The sequence below is a fragment of the Dryas octopetala genome, unplaced genomic scaffold (assembly GCF_963921425.1).
Source record: "Dryas octopetala unplaced genomic scaffold, drDryOcto1.1 SCAFFOLD_78, whole genome shotgun sequence".
NCBI lineage: Eukaryota > Viridiplantae > Streptophyta > Magnoliopsida > Rosales > Rosaceae > Dryas > Dryas octopetala.
Window position 1 is genome coordinate 1 of NW_028234401.1, and position 16,980 is coordinate 16,980.

Sequence of the window (16,980 nt, forward strand, 5' to 3'; positions counted from 1 at the left end):
TTATTATTTATTTTAAAATTTTGTTCAACAAGTATGCTTGTCAATGGGTATCAATTGCGTACCTTTGTTCTTTCTTCATGTGGGTATTTATAAGATTGATTTTCCTTGATTTTGGGTTACCATGATCTTCATATCCTCCATTATCCATATTGGGCATGCAGTAGAACATTAGAGAAAAAGATGAAGATCATGGGTTTATGGGAATTTAATCCCATGACTTCGTGAGTGGGTGTGTGTAACGACCCGACCCAAAATTGACTTTTAAAACTAATGGCCTTTCGTCTTTGACCTTGGGTCCGTTTGATAGATCTCGAGTCTACGAGTTCGTAGACACGAATCACGTATAAAACAGAGTTATAGTTTGAGAGATACGAGCATTTGAAGGGAAGGGCAATTTTGTAATTTTGTAAGAGTGGGTTTTAAATACTCAAAAATCCAGAAATTTCTGGACACTCTCTCTCTCTCTCTCTCTCTCTCTCTCTCTCTCTCTCTCTCTCTCTCTCTCTCTCTCGTCTCTCTCGCCCCTCACCCTCGCCGCCCCTGTCGCCGGCGCGTGGCGGCGCGTCCGGCGGCGGTTGGGCTGGGTGTTTGGTCCACCGTGCTCGCCGTCCTCCCCTGTAACACCCCGAACCTCGGGCCCATGAAAATACTGAACATCAAGCTGTTAAATCTGTTTTCTCTTACTTTTGAGCCATGCACTACAACATAAGTAAATATAATTCTGTCAAAAACATTTTAAACAAACCACTGAGTAAAAACAATTAAATAAATCTCTCTGGGTCCCACTGCCTCGTCTTCTCCCCACTGCTTCCTCAGCCTGCTTAACCTGCAAAACACAAATCCTACACCACATCCATGGTGTACCAGGTTATACGACAAACCCGGTAAGCTCACTAGAGCTCGTATGAGTGAAGTGACATAATAATTGTCCTCAATAATTTTCTCAATCCCCAAACTCAAAAACAATGCGCAAAATATCCATAATTACTTAATCACAAAACATTCCACCACCAATCATCCAAGCATCAAGATAATCAAAAACTCCTCATATGCACATCAAATCTCATCAATAATAATAATAAAACGTTCTTGCAAATCAATTGCCTAATCGTTACTATTAACCTCAACATCAACCTCAAACATTCACATCCTAATTAATAACCTCACGGCATAATCACCCTCGCTTCCCTTCTCAAGCTTCAAGCCTAAACCTTACCAAGTTCTAACCAGCCCAAGTCCTAACGAACAAAAGCCATACAACACACGGTACAAACAAACATCTATCCAATTTCACTCACGACGCTCTTTGAAACCCTCCAACTTTAAAACTATTTCTCAAATCCATTTTTAAGTCATCTCAAAACTGTGATTTGAACTCTGAAGAATAAATAGTATTTTCAAGTTGTAAAACTGTTAAAATAACTGAAATAAAAACACAAAACTCTACTGAAACTGTCATTTAAAATATTTACTGATGTAATTTTATTTCTCAAAATGCTCCACAAACTGAAATCTCACGCCACACTAGTACCCGGGGAACTGCTGGTCATACACCGCCGAGTCATCTCTAGGCAAGTGCAGAGCAAATTTATACCTGCTGTGATGCTGGTCATACACCGCCGACTAGGCAAGTGCAGAGCAAGTGCTGGTCGTACACCGCCTACTAGGCAAGTGCAGAGCAAATGTCATGCTGGTCATACACCGCCAATTAGGCAAGTGCAGAGCGAGTGCTGGTCGTACACTGCCAACTAGGCAAGTGCAGAGCGAGTGCTGGTCATACACTGCCGAGTCATCTCTAGGCGAGTGCAGAGCAATATATACCTGCTGAAGGGGGTACTAGTATGGCGGTTTGAAACCGCTTCTGTGTATCTCAATCAACCACCTCTCAAAAACTACTCCTCCAGATCAAAACTGAAATTTAAATCTTTCCATAAATTCGCTTAAATAAAATTATTCTCAAATTGTGAAAGCTGCTCGATCAAAATCATTTTCTAAAGGACAGAAATTCATTAATAAAACTTCCCCAAAATAATACCAAAAACCATTTCCAGAAACTGTCCATACTCAATTAAATCAAGAAAAGAGTTGGATTATAAAACGTGCAAAACATTTCGAAAAACCAAAGAACTACTCATAGTCTACCCCGAGCTACACCGAAACCTTCTCCGAAACTGATTTCCTACTCACGCCCCCTCACTTGTTTGTCATCCCTACTCACAATCTACTGTATAATAATTGCTTAATCCTCACTTATATACCTCAACAACAAATATTTCTTCTCTAATTCAGCAAATATTCATCATTCCTTGATCCTCGAAAATAGACATTTCTCATCAAATCAGTACTTAACCCCAGGGCAACTCTATAAATTTCCAACTAATTTCTTAGCCTCAAATCTTCGTCAATTCATTCTCCTAATTCAAATTCTACACCTAGTCCCCTCTAACGCAAATCGGCAACTCCATAAAACAAACAATTCATCTACAGTACTCAATAGAATTACCAAATAAGTTTCACTCACAATTTAACTACGTAAAAGACCGAAATACCCTTCACGGTGCCATTGCTCGGATACCAAATCCGGCAGCATAACGGCATCGGGAATGAAATTTCCCGAGCCCATGTACCTGTTAAGACCAGACAACCAACAATATACAATAGATTCTTTAACTAGCTGTTAAACAACCGAAACAAGCGGCCAACCACCACATACGGTGGCTGCCCGGCCATAAACAACACACAAAAATAATCTCAGATAGTCACCGAACCTAAAATTAAGCTACTAGAACTCTAAGGAAGTGGAAAAATACAAGAAACCATCCAACCCGCCGCCACGAGTGGCGAAGCCGACGGTGGCAGGGGCGGCACAAACCTACGAACACCCAAATTCAACTCCAATTAATCCTAATTGCATAATAAAACCTTCAATTGCACAAAATCCACTCAAATTCAAGTCCAATTTCAAGAAATCCGAAATATAACAAACACCCTAAAATCAATATTCAATTTCTCAAAATTGAACAACAACACCTTAGGGGAAAGATTACCCGTACCTAGAGGATCGATTTTGTCAACTGGACCGATGGCCAAAAGTCGCCGGAATCGACGGCGGAAGCCGCCGGCTTTTGCATCGTCGATTCGCCGCCGTGAGCGATCACCGGAGCAAGGGGGTGACGCTGCTGGACTCGCTGGAGCCTGGGGAAGAGAACCCAAATGGTCGTCGGCCTCGAACTCGCCGGAAAAATTGAGTCGCCGTCGAAAGCTTCGTTCAGAAACAGCGTCGCTGCGCCGCCGTTGCGGCTTGGTTGGCTAATCGGACCCCACTGGGAGGTCGGCGGCGTGGAGGCGAGTCCAACGCCGGTCGGATCACTGAAATCCGGCGCCGAACGACCGAGGGTCGAGGAGAGAGATCACCGGGGGGGGAGAGAGAGCCAGCCGAGAGAGAGAAAACCAACGAGGAGAGAGGAGAGAGAGTGTCCAGAAATTTCTGGATTTTGGGTATTTAAAACCCACTCCTACTAAATTACAAAATTGCCCTTCCCTTCAAATGCTCGTATCTCTCAAACTATAACTCTGTTTTATACGTGCTTCGTGTCTACGAACTCGTAGGCTGGAGATCTATCAAACGGACCCAAGGTCAAAGACGAAAGTCCCTTAGTTTTAAAAGTCAACTTTGGGTCGGGTCGTTACATCCCCTCTTCCTTCCCATGGCCGCAGATCACCCACCGGAGCCACCACCGCGACGAATCGACGCAGAACATACCGACGGTCTCCTCCGGCGATCTCGCTTTTCCGGCCACGCCACGACCAGCGACGGGTACCGGCAGACTCGTCTCGTCGTCGCCGTCCTCCCCAGCCCGGTCTCGTACCCCGCCGTCACCTCTCGACGCCGCAACAACGTAAAACAGAAAACGAAGCCACCGCCGTAGAGCTGATTTTTCCGGCCAAGACGCGACACCGGACCTACTGGGCTTTGTTGCCCTCGTCATGGTGAGTTCAACTATGGTCTCCGTTCGTCCATATGAGGCTCCACGACAGAGCAATGAGAGCGGGAAGTCAAGACAGCCGCCGGCTTCCGCCGTCGATTCCGGCGTTTCCGGCGACTTTTGGCCGTCGGTCCAGTTGACAAAATCGATCCTCTAGGTACGGGTAATCTTTCCCCTAAGGTGTTGATGTTCAATTTTGAGATTTTAGAAATTCGATTTTAGGGTTTATGTCTATTTTGAATATCTTGAAATCGGACTCAAATTTGTGATGTTTATGTGCAATTGAAGGTTCTATTATATGATTAGGATTGTTTGGAGTTGAATTTGGATATTTCTAGGTTTGTGCCGCCGCTGCCACCGACGGCTCCGCCACTTGTGGCGACGAGATGGGTGATTTTTCTTGTTAATCAGCCTCCCCAGGACTTCTAGAGACCAACCCCAGGGTCTATGTACGTGTTGGTGAGTGTTGTGTGTAGTTGGGGCTGGGCAGCCACCATGCGTGGTGGTTACCGCCCATTTTGGTCATTGAACGGCCAAATTGTGAACCCTGAATATTTAAATATTGGTTGTCTGGTCTTAACAGGTACATGGGCTCGGGAAATCTCATTCCCGATGCCGTTATGCTGTCGGATTTGGTATCCGAGCAATGGCACCGTGAAGGGTATTTCGGTCTTTTACGTAGTTAAATTGTGAGTGAAACTTATCTAGTTATATTGTTGAGTACCGTAGATGAATTGTCTGTTTTGCGTGATTTGATGCTTTATGTTAGAGGAAGCCAAGTATAGGGTTCAGACCATGAGAACGAATTGACGAAAGTTGAGACTAAAGGATTAAGTGAGGATTAAGAAATTATCATACAATAAACTGTGAGTAGGAATGACAAACAAGTGAGGAAGGGGTCGTGAGTAGGAATCAATTTCGGAAAAGGTTTTGGTATTATTTTGGGGAAGTTTTATTAATGAATTTCTGTTCTTTAGAAAATGGATTTGAAAGAAGAGATTTTGGAAATAGTTTTAAAGCTGGAGGATTTCAAAGAGCGGTGTGAGTGAAATTAGATAGTTCGTTTTGTTGCTTTGTGTGCTTGTATGGCTTTTGTTCGTTAGGACTTGGGCTGGTTAGAACTTGGTAAGGTTTAGGCTTGAAGCTTAAGAAGGGAAGCGAGGGTGATTATGCCGTGAGGTTATTAATTAGGATGTGAATGTTTGGGATTGATGTTGAGGTTAATAGTTAACGATTAGGCAATTGATTTGCCAAAATGTATTATTATTATTATTGATGAGATTTGATGTGCATATGAGGAGTTTTTGATTATCTTGATGCTTGGATGATTGGTGGTGGAATGTTTTGTGATTAAGTAATTATGGATATTTTGTGGATTATTTTTGAGTTTGGGGATTGAGAAAATTATTGAGGATAATTATTATTATGTCATTTCACTCATACGACCTCTAGTGAGCTTACCGGGTTTGTCGTATAACCCGGTACACCATGGATGTGGTGTAGGATGGTGTTTTGCAGGTTAAGCAGGCTGAGGAAGCAGTGGGGAGAAGACGAGGCAGTGGGACCTAGAGTGATTTATTTAATTGTTTTTACTCAGTGGTTTGTTTAAAATGTTTTTTTGACAGAATTATATTTACTTATGTTGTTGTGCATGGCTCAAAAGTAAGAGAAAACAGATTTAACAGTTTGATGTTCAGTAATTTCATGGGCCCGAGGTTCGGGGTGTTACATAATGGTATCAGAGCTAGACTCGGCCGGAAGTGTGTGAATTGCAAGACCCAGGGGCCAAGACCCTGAGTGGGCGGCTGCGCGAGGCAGTGGCGAGCTACCAGGTGAGGAGAAGTGAGTGATCCCACACTGCCCGGGTGAGGAATGGTGATTTACAGAAGGTTTGAGAAGCCAGTTTGAGAAATAAAATGATTTTCAAGTGATTTCATAAATGTATTTTATTTGAGCCATGAAAATGTTTGAGAAAGTTTTGAGAAATGTCCCCTGCACTGTCATCGTCTCTCTGCTCCTCAGCAAGTTCAGGAAAGTTGGAAGTTTGAGACTTAGTATGAGGTTTGAAGTTCGAAAAGTTGGAAGGTTGAGTAAGTTTATTAATAAGAGAAAACAGATTTAACAGTTTGATGTTCAGTAATTTCATGGGCCCGAGGTTCGGGGTGTTACAGTGTGTATAGAGGATTGATTAACACACGTGACTTGATTAATGCTCTGGGCCTTGATCCTTAATTCACTCCTTGGGCTTTGAACATAAGCTTTTAAGAGCCAGAGAGTTAAGTCTCGGCCCAGAGCATGACTTAGGCTGATCCATTGAAATTTGGTTCCACAAATGCCCCATTTTTCTCCCTGCGTTGACACGCATCTTGCGTGGATTGGCGTAGGGAGGAAAACATCAGTTAGCGCCGGTTTAGCAATTATGGCGCCCTTTGGTTTTTCGAGGTGCACTTAGGTGAGTATACCTCGTTTTTGGAACATTTGCTTTACCAATTTCAAAATTTGCCTACTCTTTTTTCTCCATTTCCTCGTGTGATCTCATCTCAGGCAAATCCTAAGGTTTCCATTTTTTAGCAGAAAATTATCCAAATCCGAGTTACAGTGATCTTCCGCTTGTTGAGAATTGAGAAAAGAAAGTAGGCCTGAGAAGTCCCAAATTTTTCTGTTTTGAGAGTTGAGAATTTAGATGTGCGTTGCCTCATCTCTAGTGGTTAGTTGAGAATGGATTCTAGGCCTGGGAAGTCCCAAATTTATCTGTTTTGCTGGCAGATTCCAACCTCATCATTTTTGTCCTCTGCAACATCCTTGTATAATTTGCTAGTTTTGATTAATTAAAGCTTTGCTTTGAGTTTGATCAGAGTTTATATCAACTGGGGATTTAGCTTTTCATACATACACATGGCCAGTGACTTGATGTGCATGATTTATTTTCATCCAAAAGCCTATTTGCTTACACTTGTTGTTATCATTGTCACTGCAAATCAAGAAGCAAAGAGTGGAATTAGGAATGACCTTCACAAGTAGTGATACTTTTTGGATAGAATCATCCTCACTCAAATTACCACTAATAGGTTGGCTTTTGAGGATATGTGCATTTTGAGACAATATTTTAAGTTTGAGGAAATTACAGATTTAGTCCAGTTATTTTATACCTAGTTCAATTTTGGTCTACAATTTTTTTTTAAGTTCTGTTTTGGTCCACTAATTGTTCTACTTGTTCAATAAAGGTCCAGATTTGTTTTCTCAAATTTGATCTGCCTTTTACCCTATCAAATCTCACCCAAATTCAGCAAACATATACTTGTATTAAAGCTATGCATTTCTTCTTTACAACCATATAAAGATCATTTAAATTAGAGTTCTAAAACTCAAGATAATTGACCCCAAAATAGGGTACCCAAAACTGCTAATTTTTCAAACTTCACCCAATCTCAATTCTCTTAGATTCTAATACTCCAAATTTGTTTTTATGACTAAGAAATGATGAAATATAACTTATACTTCAATTATAATTGAAGAAAACACAACCCAAAGGATTTAAAGTCACAAATCTGGACCTTTATTGAATAAATGAAACACTTAGTGGACCAAAACAGAATTTAAAAAAGATCGTTGATCAAAATTGAACTAGGTATAAAATATGAAAAATTATATCAAAAGGACTAATAATATACCCCATTTTTTAGTTAAGGACTCGCATTTCACTTTGATTAAATTAAGAACTAGTATTAACCAAGTATTTCAATTAAGGATATTTTGTCACTTCCGTTAGTATTTCCGTTAAAAACTAATCATGTGACCTGCACATGACCAGTTTGCAAGGGCAAAAAAGTATTTTCATATTATTTTTATTTATTAAATGTATAAATAATTAATAATTAAATAAAAAACTGAAAAAACTGAAGGAAAAAAAAAAAAAAACAACAACAACAACCCAGTCAGCCACCACCTACCGCCCACACCATCTTTTCCCAGATAGCAACTCTGGCCAGGCCTCCCTTCCTCTCATTCCCTCTCTCCTCTCTCCTTTTTTCTCTTTCGTCTTTCCCTATCTCTCCTCTCTATTTCCCTCTCTCCTCTCTCATTTCTCTCTGCTCACTATCACTGTCTCTTCGATCAGGAGCTGAGGCTCGGGTGGGGGGGCGTCGCCGGCGTAGGGGAGGGGGATCGATCATCACCGGCCGGAGTGGGGATGGGGTCTTGGTGAGGCTCGGGTGTGGGGTGGGCTGAGCTTGGGCTGGGCGAGTCGAGGCAAGGTTGGGGCTGGGTGAGTCATGGTAGGGCTAGGTTGGGCGGGCCGGGGAGGGGATGGGGCTGAGGCTAGATTGGGAGGGGGAAGTCTACCCACCCCTCTTTCTCAACAGGGAAGATTCAGAAGCAGAAGGAGAAAAAAATGAAAGGGACAAGAGAGAGAGAGAGAGAGAGAGAGAGAGAGAGAGAGAGAAAGAGAAAGAGAAAAGAGAGAGGGTGGGTGGTGGCTGGTCAGTGGTGGTGGGGTCGGAGGGAGGGGATGAGTGGGGGGAGGGGGAGGGGGTGGTGGGTGGAGAGTGGGGAGTGGCTGGGTTGCTGCCTTGCTGGGCTCTCAGTTTTTTTTTTTTTTTTTTTTTTCAATTTTTCATTTTTTATTTAATTATTAATTATTTATACATTTAATAATAAAAAAAATTAAAATACTTTTTTGCCCTTGCAAACTGGTCATGTACAGGTCACATGATCAGTTTTTAACGGAAATATTAACGGAAGTGACAGAATATCCTTAATTGAAATACTTGGTTAATACTAGTTCTTAATTGAATCAAAGTGAAATGCGAGTCCTTAACTAAAAAATGGGGTATATTATTAGTCATTTTGATATAATTTTTCCTATAAAATAAGTAGACCAAATCTGTAGTTTCCTCTTTAAGTTTCTAGTGGTATATGTACTAGCTAGAAACAATGTCTATATTATTAAACGACATTTCATTATATGTATTAGAATTTCATTACTATATAATTATCCTTTTGTTGTAATGGTGGAAAACCTTGAACAATTTGGTTGCCTTTAATGTGAATTCTAATTTGGTATTGTCATTCTTATTGGTTTGACTTTAGATTGCCATAATACATGCATTTGATAAAAATTGATTAGTATATTATTATTTTTTTCAAATACACCCAATATTCCATGGCATCCCTGTAAAGTCACCAAAAGCAATGACATTTCAAACATGGCAGAATTAGATGATTTAGGTCATCTAATGTTAAAATTTTTCAATGGCAATGTAAACAATGCCATAGAAAGGATTTTCATGACGTTTAACACACGTCATTGAAACGCTTTAACATGACATTTTTCAAGTGTCATTGTAGGCCCAGTCCTTTCAATGGCGTTTGAATCATGCTATGTAAACACAATTAGATGACAGCTACTGAAAGTCATCTAAAGTTAGCCATTTTAAATGACATTGAGATAACGTCATGGAAAGGTTTTGCATGACACTGCTCAAACGCCATATAAATTGTACCCTTTCAATGGCGTTGAGCCATGCCATGTAAATTATTTAGATGACATGTACTGAAAGTCATTAAAAGTTAACCATTTTCAATGACAATTCATTAACGTCATGGAAAGAATTTACATGACACGAATCAAACGCCATAACAAGTGTGGAATGATGATAATTTTTCAACATCATAGAAATTGTTTAAGATAGCGTTTTTCAGGTGCCGTAGTAGGGCCACCTTTTCCATGGCACCGGTATCTAGGACGTGGTTCGCGGCGCCTAGAAAACGCCATGAAAACCCTTCCATGACGTTAAAACTTTGTGGAAAGGGTTTTTTGTTGTAGTGAATTGAAGCATGCAATCATCAGGGGAAGATCCTTGTCAGGGGGAGCATCAAGAAGGATACTATTATGGATATATGTGTGTTGTATTTTTTTTTTTCCTTCGATTGGGTTTTTGTCCCACCGAATTTTTCTTAACAAGGTTTTAACGAGGCAACATAAGCTCATCCAACACCATATCAATGATTCATGATGTTGTACTCTTTTTCCTTCGCTTTGGTTTTTTCCCACTCGGCTTTCCAAGCAAGGATTTAATGAGGCAACTATCATTGATTGGTGGACATATAGGAATGAGTGTTATAAATATATGGATTAATATGGATGACCATCATAATGTCCATAAGTTACACATTTGAATGATTTGTAACATATGCTCTAATGATCACATTTAGTGATTTGTAACTTATGATTTATGGGCATTAGATCATTACCTGTTTCTATCATTTGTAAGCCTATAAATAAACAGTCTAATGAGAAGAATAGAACTCGGAATTCTCTCTACTCTCTCTTATGCTCTCTCCATCTTTTATGTTTTGTTGTTATTTTCTTTTATTTAATATCTTGGTGTATCAGAGAGAAGGAGGCTCTATCACAAATATTTAGAAAAGACCCAATTCCATGACCTGTACCATGTTGATAACCGAGACCACCCTTCCACAAAAGAACTTGAGCAAGAGTATCAATGGCATGGCCATTCATTTAACTAGGAAGAATCTTTATCTCCTTTAAAGAGATCGATCAAGACAAAATATTCCACACCATATGCATGCAATGAGACATGAATACCCAACATACCACTCTTGGACGATGTGCTATACAATTGGTCAAATATATAGAATGCAACTGACGGTTACCAAAATTACAACTCACGCCAACATGAAAGTGTGCTCTTTAATAACCCGAAGGTCATTTTAAATAAAAACAAACAAATAAATGGATGGATGAAAATATGTTGATTTTACGGTTTGAAGTGCTAATGAAATGAAATTATCAGATGAAGAATGCAAATAAGATGAAATTACAGGAATGAAAATACAAATTGGCGCAACAAAAAATGTCTTTCCTCCTTTAATTATAAAAGAGCTGCAGCACATGATTAAAAAGTGCAGTACTAGTGGAATCTTTTTTGTCGAAAGTGTACTAGTGGAATCCAGATCTAAAACATTAAAAAAAAAAAAAAAAAAAGAATCCAAAGCTAACATATATATATATATATATTTTTTATTTGAGAGAGATCGAGAACTCTTTATTTTTTGTTGGTAGGAAGGGATCGAGAACTCTCAAATAACGGACGAATGCCTATGGATATTAGGGCTTGTTTGGTAGTGCTTTCAATACTCAAAAATGCTTTTTTTTATTTTTTTATTTTTTATTTTATTATATATATATATATTTGGCAAAATAATATAAAGCGCTTTTAGGTACTTCTTCAGGAAACGCTTCCAAGTACAGTCACAAGAAACACTTGAATTTTTTTCAACAAAATTTTAGACTTATTTGTGAGTGCTTATGTAGAAAGCGTTTTTTTTCGGTATTGCTTTCACTAGAAGCGTTTATGTTAGAAATTCATAGATTTTTTTGAAAATAATTCAAGTGCTTTTTGTTAATATCTTTAGAAGCGCTTCATACGGAAGCACCTACCAGGTGAAGGCTTCACCCGAAAGCGCTTCTAAGTGCTTTTAGAATTCAAAAATGCTTTTAGAATTCAAAAGCGCTTTTAGATTAGCGCTTCTTATTTTTTTTTTTGCCAACATAAGCAAATCGTTTTTGACTATTTGAAAGCGTTTTTAAACCTTCTAAAAGCACTGCCAAACAAGCCTAGTCTTTCTAACAAAAGTGCTTCCTACATAAACATTCCCAAACAAGCCCTTAGTCTCTTTTTAAATTATTTTTATCAAGAATGCCTAATAGACAGTTGCCAAATCTGCCAAGAAAAATGATTGAAAGAGGAAGGGGCAGAGTAGATAGCAACGAAATCATTTTAGGCACTTTCATAACTTCGACGAAATCAAAGTCTACTCTTTTTCTTTTTTATGGTCTGAAACCAAAGTTTCTTTAATTTGGATTTTGATAATTTAAAATATATTTCTCTGTGGACCTTATCACAATATCACTTTTGCATTATCCTAAGAACTAATAAAGTAAAAAACGTACTGATCAAAACACATTTCGAGGAACTTAGGAAGTGTGAGATTATTCGAGAAGAAAATGGAAGAGCTGAAGCCAACCCCTGCAAACTCCTCTCCTCTAACCCCCATCGGCTTCCTACAAAGAGCCGCCACAGTCTACGGTGACTGCCCTTCTGTTATTTACGAAAACACTACCTACACGTGGACGCAGACCCACCGTCGATGCCTCCGCGTCGCTTCCTCCATCTCATCTCTCGGCATCAAGAGGGGCCACGTGGTGTCTGTTCTCGCCCCCAACATCCCCGCCATGTACGAACTCCACTTCGCCGTCCCCATGTCCGGTGCCATTCTCAACACCATCAACACCCGCCTCGACACCCGCACCGTCTCCGTGCTCCTGCGCCACAGCGAATCAAAACTCATCTTCGTTGACCACCTGTCACACGCTCTCATCCTCGAAGCCATCTCTCTCTTCCCACCCAACACCCCAACCCCTCTCCTCGTCCTCATCGCCGACGATGCAGCTGCACCTACAGCACCATCATCGCCTGATTTCGTTTGCAGGTACGAGCAAATGGTGGAGACAGGCGATCCAGACTTCAAGTGGGTCCTACCAGAGAACGAGTGGGAACCAATGGTATTAAACTACACTTCCGGAACGACGTCATCTCCGAAGGGGGTGGTTCACTGCCACAGAGGGATTTTCATCGTCACCCTCAATTCTCTGATCGACTGGGCCGTACCCAAACAGCCAGTCTACTTGTGGACCCTACCGATGTTCCACGCGAACGGGTGGAGCTTTCCGTGGGGGATCGCGGCCTTGGGTGGGACCAACATCTGCCTCCGCAAATTCGACGCACCAATCATCCACAACTTGATCACAAAACACCATGTTACACACATGTGCGGAGCCCCTGTAGTCCTCAACATGCTGACCAATTCACCCACCAACGAACCGCTCAAGAACTCGGTTCACATCCTGACGGCCGGAGCTCCGCCGCCCGCGGCGGTTCTGTTGCGGACCGAGTCGCTGGGCTTCGTGGTGAGTCACGGGTACGGGTTGACCGAAACGGCGGGGCTGGTGGTGTCGTGCGCGTGGAAGCCGGAGTGGAACCGGTTGCCGGCGGCGGAGAGGGCAAGGCTGAAGGCGAGGCAAGGGGTGAGGACGGTGGCGATGACACAGATCGATGTGGTGGACCCGGAGTCAGGAGTCGGCGTGAAACGCGATGGGTCGTCATTGGGTGAGGTGGTTTTGAGAGGTGGGTGTGTGATGCTTGGGTATCTAAAGGACCCAGAAAGCACAGCGAAATGTCTGAGACAAAATGGGTGGTTTTATACAGGGGATGTGGGGGTGATGCACGAAGATGGGTATCTTGAGATCAAGGATCGATCCAAGGATGTGATTATAAGTGGGGGAGAGAATTTGAGCAGCGTGGAGGTCGAGTCGGTGCTGTATACCCACCCGGCAATCAATGAAGCGGCTGTGGTGGCCCGACCCGATGAGTTTTGGGGGGAGACGCCGTGTGCGTTTGTGAGCTTGAAAGAGGGATTGTCTACGAAGAAGCCGACGGAGAAGGATGTGATGGAGTACTGCAGGGATAAGCTGCCGCATTTCATGGTGCCCAAGACGGTGGTGTTTAAGGAGGAGCTACCCAAGACTTCCACCGGGAAGATTCAGAAGTTTCTGCTCAGGGAGATTGCCAAAGGTTTGGGTGAGTCCAGGCTGAGTCGGATGTAAAATTTACATCCAGTGGTCAGTCAAATTAATTAATTAGGGATAGTAAGAAAAAAATATTAAGAAAAAATAAGACTTGCTGGAGGCAGGGAGCCAGAGAGTCGTAGCATATACAGTGCGTTTACTTGGATGCCTTCATTTCTCAATGGCCATGGGATGCCGTGAAATACTAAAATAATTGATGGGGACATGCATATCTTTTCTAAGTGATATAATATTTTTTTTTGGTATTAGGGCGGGCCTAAGTGATATAATATTAGTTGCGTACACCTTGAATAATTTAAAAGATATTGGGACGCATGTGCCATTAAATATAAAAAGAAAATTTAATACAGGAATGTTAACCAGAAATACTTTCATACAATTAAATGCCCATATTGTCCATGTATTTTTGGTTTTTAACCAAAGGAGATATGGACTATGGTGAGATCCAGTACTTGTCTTTTGTAAATTTGAAAATTTTGGATGTATTGCTCAGTTCGTTGCTTTAACTAGCCTTATTAATTAATTTTGGATGTATTGCTTAATGTTTGTACCCATTTGTTCAAATAAGTCACGTGGCAAGGAAGAATGCTCAATTCAAGTGTAGCTCAAGCCCAAAGTAAAAAACCCAAAGCATGTTCGAGGCCCATTAGAGCTGCAAGCCCACAATGCCCAAGAAGCACAAAGAAGATCTCAACGAGATATCTTGTTAAGAAGGCTGTTAGGATAAAAGAAGAGGGCTGCTATTTGCACATCCTTTAAAAAAATAAAAATAAAAAACTTAAGAAAAAAGACCACCTTACCCCTCTTTAATTTCCTCTCTTTCTCCTTTCCTCACCCACACACCTCATCCCCATTTTTTTTTTTCTTCTTCTTCTTCTTCCCCCACCCCCACCCCCACCTCCACCTGCACCATTTCTTATTCTTCTTCTTCTTCTCCCCACCCCCCCTGCACCATTTCTCTTCTTCTTCTTCCCCCCACCCCCACCTGCACCTTTCTCTTCTTCTTCCCCCCACCCCGACCACCTCCCCCTGAGCCCTCCCCTCCTCTCCGGCTCCTCTATCCTTGCCGCCTCTCCCAGAGCCAGCCCCTCCTATTTCTCTCCTTCCCTCTCTCTTTTCATTCCGCAGACAACCAAAATCTTAAAAAAAAAAAATTGCAGGGGCTGGACAGACAGAGAAAGGGAGAGAGCAGAGGGGGAAGAAAAGAAAGAAAGACAAGGGGAGAGAGGTGAGAGGGGCGGAGAGGGGGTGGGGTGGTCGCTCAAGACTGTGGTGTTCAAGGAGGAGCTACCCAAGACTTCCACCGGGAAGATTCAGAAGTTTCTGCTCAGGGAAATTGTCAAAGGTTTGGGTTCGTACAGGCTGAGTCGGATGTAAAATTTACATCTAGTGGTCAGTCAAATCAATTAATTAGGGATAGTAAGAAAAAATAAGACATGCTGGAGACGGGGAGCCAGAGAGTCGTAGCGTATATTGTGCGTTTACTTGGATTAGATAATTTAAAAGATATTTGGACGCATGTGACATTAAAAAAAAAAAAAAAAATTACTCTGCATCTCTATTTATACCCTAGTTTGGGGCGGATTATTTGGAGTTATAGAGCTTCGATTTGGGTGATCTTTATATAGTTGTAAAGAGTAGATGTATATTTTTAAATCCAGTATAATTTTTCTGGATTTGGTGGAGGTTTAATAGGTCTAATGTCGGGTCAAAGTTAAAATAAAAATTAAAAAAAATAAGGTCCTTAATTGACTCAAATTGAAAATTTCAGTCCTCAGTTGACAGAAAGTGAAATTTATGTCATGAATAGAGACATAAGGTATAATTGGAGTCATATAGCTAAAATTTTCCCAATCAAATAACCATATTATCCATGTATTTTTGGTTTTTGACTAAAGGACAAAGATATGGACTATGGTAGGGTCTAGTATTTGTCTTTTCTAAATTTGAAAATTTTGAATGTATTGCTCAATTTGTTGCTTTGACTAGACTTATTAATTAATTTTGGATGTATTGCTCACTACTTGTCTTATAGGCTATGTTTGTTAGTCCATTTGACTAGGTAATTAACACTTAATTAAATAATTATTAATTAATAAGCCCATAATTATGTTTCCTTCTATTAGCTAGTCTTAGGCACATTTAATTAACTCATTGTTGAGCTCAATTTAGAACATTTATTTAACCTTTAAATCATACACCCTAGTCTTTGTCTTTTAGCATTTTTAGTATTTTATTTCTCATTTTAATTAACTAGTCAATTATTTGGTTTTATTGGTTTTTATCCTATTTCCTAGTTTTTATTAGGTTTATTTATTTTAGATTAGATTTATTTTATTTGTTTTCAATTAAGTTTATTTTAGTTTTAATTTTGTAGGACTTAAATAAGTAAAAGCCCAAAGAAAAGAAAAGAATGAAGAAAAATTGCCCAACCAAAGAGAAGAAATAAAGAAGAAAAGTCCAAGAGGAGAAGCCCAACTGCCGGCCCATGGAAGCTGAACAGTCACATAACCAAGCCCAGCCTGTGGAAGTCGAACGGACACAATCGAAGCCCAGCCCGCCAGTGAGGAGTCGAACAGTCACTGTGGGAAGGAAGCTTTCCGTCACCTTCTTTCCTTCCTGCTTCCTACTAACACGTGTCCCCAAGCCGCTTAGCTGCAAGCCAAACCACTCGAGATGCTCCCCCTTATCTCTTTCTCCTTCTTCCGTCGAGCTGCACAAGCCGCCCAAGCCAGTAGCCTTCTGTAATAAAACTTCCTTGCTGCAAACTCTTCGTACTTTCAAAAAAGAAATTCTACTACTCTTTTGCAAGGTGTTTGTCTCTTTTAATTTAGCCTTACATTGCTATTAGCTTTTGAGTATTCTTATTAGGTTTTAGAGTGTAATTCAAGGTAACCAATGTGGCACTGCTACATGCCCAAAATGATAAGCCCCACTTTGGTATGTCACAGCCCTATTCGTATAAGTTTGGCTCATCGTGCTTTCGTGCCATGCTCATGTCAACCCATATAGTTAAGACCTAGGCTCGGCACGGCCCACAACCTGTGGGCCATTCGTGCTCGTGCCATGCCCTAAACCTTTTTTTATGTATTTTTTAGGGTGAGAAAAATAATCTTATAATATTTTTTCTTCTTTATAATTAAATATTAACATTTTTTGGCATGAAAATTGAATATTCTTGTTGAAAAGTTCTTCAAAAATAGAAAAAAACAATATTAAAAGAGTCGTGCCTAATTCGGGCCCATTTTGTGTATATGCTTGTGTTGTGCTTGACTCGTGTCGTGCCATGCCTGATGGGTTAAAGACTTCGGCCCGACCCGATCC

The 16,980-nt window shown here is 40.8% G+C and overlaps 1 protein-coding gene and 1 long non-coding RNA gene across 2 annotated transcripts; both read left to right on the forward strand.

Moving 5' to 3' along the window:
* Positions 1-4,087: 4,087 nt before the first annotated feature.
* LOC147272950 (uncharacterized) lies at positions 4,088-10,245 on the forward strand. Its single transcript, XR_015119821.1, has 2 exons — positions 4,088-4,143; positions 9,687-10,245. It is a non-coding gene; the product is annotated as an uncharacterized LOC147272950 (long non-coding RNA).
* A 1,695-nt stretch (positions 10,246-11,940) lies between these two features.
* LOC147272951 (2-methylpropanoate--CoA ligase CCL4-like) lies at positions 11,941-14,112 on the forward strand. The gene has a single exon (XM_086228677.1). It carries the CDS (start codon positions 12,016-12,018, stop codon positions 13,672-13,674), a length of 1,659 nt encoding a protein of 552 aa, XP_086084803.1. The 5' UTR covers positions 11,941-12,015; the 3' UTR covers positions 13,675-14,112.
* The last annotated feature ends 2,868 nt before the right edge of the window (positions 14,113-16,980 follow it).